Source organism: Rhinolophus ferrumequinum, chromosome 15 (genome assembly GCF_004115265.2).
Source record: "Rhinolophus ferrumequinum isolate MPI-CBG mRhiFer1 chromosome 15, mRhiFer1_v1.p, whole genome shotgun sequence".
In the NCBI taxonomy this organism is placed as follows: Eukaryota; Metazoa; Chordata; class Mammalia; order Chiroptera; family Rhinolophidae; genus Rhinolophus; species Rhinolophus ferrumequinum.
The window spans coordinates 49,989,974-49,994,394 of record NC_046298.1 but is presented as its reverse complement, the minus strand read 5'-3'; the positions used below and the strand labels follow the sequence as shown (position 1 = coordinate 49,994,394).

At 45.7% G+C, this 4,421-nt stretch overlaps 1 protein-coding gene across 1 annotated transcript; it reads left to right on the top strand.

The window, feature by feature from the left end:
- Positions 1-798: 798 nt before the first annotated feature.
- On the top strand, positions 799-1,620 carry LOC117035450 (gastrula zinc finger protein XlCGF49.1-like). The gene has a single exon (XM_033129310.1). The coding sequence runs from the start codon at positions 799-801 to the stop codon at positions 1,618-1,620; it is 822 nt and encodes a 273-aa protein (XP_032985201.1).
- The last annotated feature ends 2,801 nt before the right edge of the window (positions 1,621-4,421 follow it).

Sequence of the window (4,421 nt, the reverse complement as noted above, 5' to 3'; positions counted from 1 at the left end):
TTATGCATCCAAACCCTGTGAACAGCACCCTGTCTGTATCTGTCTGCATCCCTGCCATCCTCTCATCCTTGCAGTTCCCCAGGCATCCAGGATTCTCCAGACTGCACTTTTGTGCACTGTCTCCTTCGGCAGCAGTACACTCTTACTCTCTAAATCTGGTAACTCCTCCTGCTTCTTTAGGCCTCAAATCTGAAGACACCTCTTCTAGAAATCCTCCCCTGACATCTTTATGTCTCGTCTGGGCTTGATTAGATGCCCTCTTTTGTTCCTGTAGCACTACATGATGTCTTTTCTTACGACAAACATAGCACACACAGTTTCATCATTTCTCTCCCCTCTGGACCATGGGCAAGGGACTCCACTCTGGCCCCTCTGGCTGTGCCCCACATTCTCCTCAAGGTTGACTCTTTAAAAGTGTCAAGAATCCAAGGACCAATAATAAAAATAAAAAAACCCTGAGTTTCAGAACTGTGAAAACCTAGCAGGTATCAGTAGCCCTGTTTCCACCTTCCATTCCCTCTGGTTTGGTGATTTTATTTATTCTATGTTGGCACCATTAATCGTCCTCTCTTGTATATTGGATTCCCTTTAGGTGACAGAGTGAAAACCAAGACCACACAGCCTCCTGCTTCTCAGCCAGCCTCATCCAAGGGATGTTCACGCCACAGGTCACCGACTGAGGAAGACTCCAGTGTTTGTACACTGTGGCAAGCAAGGGAACAAAGAGGACTGTCAGAAAAACAGGGAGGGCACTTGAGGGCAAGGACAGTCCCCCACAAGGGAACCCCACCTGGAAAGATGAGCCCTGAGTGTGATGAGTTGAGAACAAGTGTCAGTCTGTGCTCAGAAGGTTTCCTGGCGCGAGTCTCTCCTGGAGATGCTGTCGGTGAGTGTGGATCATGGGGTTCAAGGAAAGACCCCTTGATTCATGGAGGGAAGATCTGCAAATGCAAGGACTGTGGGAAAGAGTTTGCCGAGAATCACTTCTTTCTTCAACATGAGCAGATTCACTCTGGCGTAAAATCCTATAAATGCAAAAAGTATGAGAAGGCCTTTCTCAAGAAGACAGACCTCACTGGACATCACAATAGTCGCATCAGGGAGAAGCCCTTTGAGTGCCTCGAGTGTGGAAAGGCCTTCAGCCGCAGGTCACACCTCACAGAGCACCAGCGGATCCACACGGGGGAGAAGCCCTATGAGTGCGGTGAGTGTGGGAAGGCCTTCAACCGCAGGTCACACCTCACGGAGCACCAGCGGATCCATAGCGGAGAGAAGCCCCATGTGTGCAGTGAGTGTGGAAAGGCCTTCGCCCACCACTCTGATTTTATTCGGCATAATAGAACCCACACTGGAGAAAAACCCTTTGAGTGCAAAGAATGTGGGAAGGCCTTTTGTGACAGCTCTTCCGTAATTCGACACCTGAGGTGTCACTCCAGGGAGAAGCCCTATGAGTGCAGTGAGTGTGGGAAGACCTATAGCTATAGCTCAACCCTCACTACCCATCAAAAGATTCACAGTGGAGTGAAAGCCTACAAGTGTAAGAGATGTGGGATGGCCTTTTACCAGAAGAGAGGCCTCCGTCAACATGAGAGAACTCACACTGGGGATGGACCTTTTTAAGTACCTACTATAGTGAATCATTTGGCCAGAGAAAAAAATGTTCCTTGGCTTCTAAGAGTTCATGCCCAAGATAAACCCTATCCTCCCTCACCTGCACAGCTTGTGCTGTGGAGTTACCTTTACCTGTACCTTTACCATGGTGGTGCCTGGAGACCAGTTTCTCCCAAAACGTGACTTCCTTCTCAACAGAGCGACCTTCTTTGCTACCACATGGCCCACATAGAGAGCTGAGCCTCAGTTTGTCCCAAAGTGGAAGTGATGTGCATTCCAGTGGCTGAAGGATCTCCTCCCCTCCTGGTCCATGTCTCCCCGTCTAATTTTCCGTGTTCAGTGGGGCCTGCTGTGTTCTCGCTGATACGATGGGCAAGTGTCACGAGAACCCCATCCTTCATCCCCATCACCCACACAGTGTCCTGAGTCATAGAAATATGAGACTGAGACATGAGCCTTGCTATCTAGAATGGGAAACACACATGAGGTTTGGTCTAGAATTCTGCTGGGACAGTAATGTGCCTGTGGTCTCCATGGGGCATAATGAAGAGCAGGCATGGAGAACATATGTGTATTGGGAAGACTGGTCTGGTGGCTGAGAGCGTGGACTCTGGGGACAACTGGGATTCCAACACTTCAGAGCTGTTCTCATTACTAGGTGAGTGACCTTGGTCATGTCACTTCTCCACAGGCTTCTTTTCTGGTGTGTTTTTTTTTCCTTCTTGTTTCCCCCCACAGGCTTCTCTTGTCTGTAAAAGTGGGAAGATGTATATTAAAATGGAAAGCACAGGAGGAGGAGCAGACAACAGGTGAATAATGCAGACCCACGAGGGATCAGCCACGTTCAAAAATGTAGAAGAGCATTCCTGGCAAAGGGAACAGTATGTGCTGAGACCCTGAGGCAGGCAGTAGCCTGGCCTGTTGCTGAAACAGCTGAAAGCCAGTGTGTCTGGACTAAACATTGGATATGGTGGGAACAGCATGACCTGGGACATGTGAGAAGGCAGAGCCAACAAGACATGTGCATAATTGCAATGATGGGGTGAGCCTCAGCGAATGACTCCCCCTCAGTCCTCAAGACCAAGCTCTTTGCCTCCGTGGAAATGTGACACACGTCTTACCATTGGGTTCCAACTCCTTAACCAGCACCTAGCAAGTATGTTGACTGAGCAAAGCTGAGGCCTCCCTTTCTTGGATGTGGAAAAGGTAGAACTCCGTCTGTGATGGTTACATGGGCAGTTGAGTTTTCCATGGCCTTATTTCTCTGGCCCAGAAGGAGCCCTGGCCCTGCCCAGATTAGATGGCTCTGGGCAGGAGGCCATGTAGGGCAGTGATTACACCTGCATCACTGCAGGTACCATTCTCAGCTGTGCTACTTAGCGGAGGCCATGACTCAGAGTAACTCAGGGACCTTTGGGTTCTCAGACCCCTGTAAACTGCGATCTAATAACCATTGGAAGCCATTATCGATGAAACGAGAGTGTTGACTGACCCACACCAGGTTGTAGTCCAGGTTAAAGGACAGTGTTTCAAAAGGCCTGTCAGGGTGTTAGGTATGTGGATATGCTTAAATGTCAGCCATTGTTAAAGTTACTGTTACTCATGTTACCCCTTTATGCCATTCTATTCCTTCCGCACTGGGAGATGTGCTGATGCAATTTGCTGATAAAAATATATCGTAGGTCCCAATGACATCGCAGCTGACTTTAGGCCTTAGGAAGCTTCGTCATGGGCTCTGGTGACCTTCAGCATAAGGTCTTGGTTCCCCACAGCCAAAGCCAGGAAATTCTTCTCTGCCTCCTGGTTTTTTTCCCACAGTGGAGATGGGGTGGCTGAGGATGCCGTGGAATATTAGTTGTGCTTTGAATGGAAATTCAGAACCTGTGCTTGAAATTTATTGATGAAAATTAACTACCTTGTGAGGGGAGTTTTGAGCCATCAAAAAGTACTGACTGCTAATTTAGTTTATTCTGTACTTATTAGTTGATAGTTGACATATTTGTGTTTAAATATGTCCTCTTTTGTGAATTTCTGTCTCACTTCTTTTTCTGGTCCTTAAAAATAAAAAACTTCCACTAATTGTTTACAATCCAGATTTTCTTTTTTCTGATTTGAAAAGCGTAATACTCTGATTCTGTTTGTTATTGTTTAAGCTAAAATTTACAAACACTGAAAACAGGAGAGCACAGAGTTATGAATATTTTTTCTTCTTCGCAGGAAGCATAAGGGATTTATGTCCTATCTCAATACATGTGTTGACACTATGCATGTTAATGCCATCATTCTAACTCCACAAGGAAATGTTAATCGTGCTTAATACAAATAATGAGCAGTTGTAGCAATCTACATATGAATTCCCCTCTTGGGTCCCCATGCTTTCTATCATTACAAATACTGCATCTGGGTTCACTTTCCAAAGTCCTTAAATATAACCTTAGAATTTCATTTTATGTGTGTTACTATTCCATTAAATTTTTCTTTTTTGGCTTGAAATAGTCTTTCATAATCTTTCTTGAAAGACAGTTTTGTCATTTATAGAAATCTCGGTTTGCAGGTGTTTTTCATTAAATCCTTGAATAAGTCCTTCCACTGTGTTCCAAAACCATAATTATATTGGGAGTGAGTGGCAACTTTGTTTTATATCCTAATGGTCTTAGGTTAGGAACAGAAATACTAAGATAGAGGCATGAGGTTTTAGGTTATTACCCAAAAGGTAATAATGCTGAATGTGGAGGAATATAAAAGGGGTAGCTGATGGGTTGTACAAGAAGCTGAGTAGATGCTCTCCAATCCAGTTTTCTCTTTGTGAC

Coding starts and splice junctions, on each gene's coding strand:
- LOC117035450 (XM_033129310.1), top strand. CDS start 799: ATGAGCCCTGAGTGTGATGAGTTGAGAACAAGTGTCAGTCTGTGCTCA.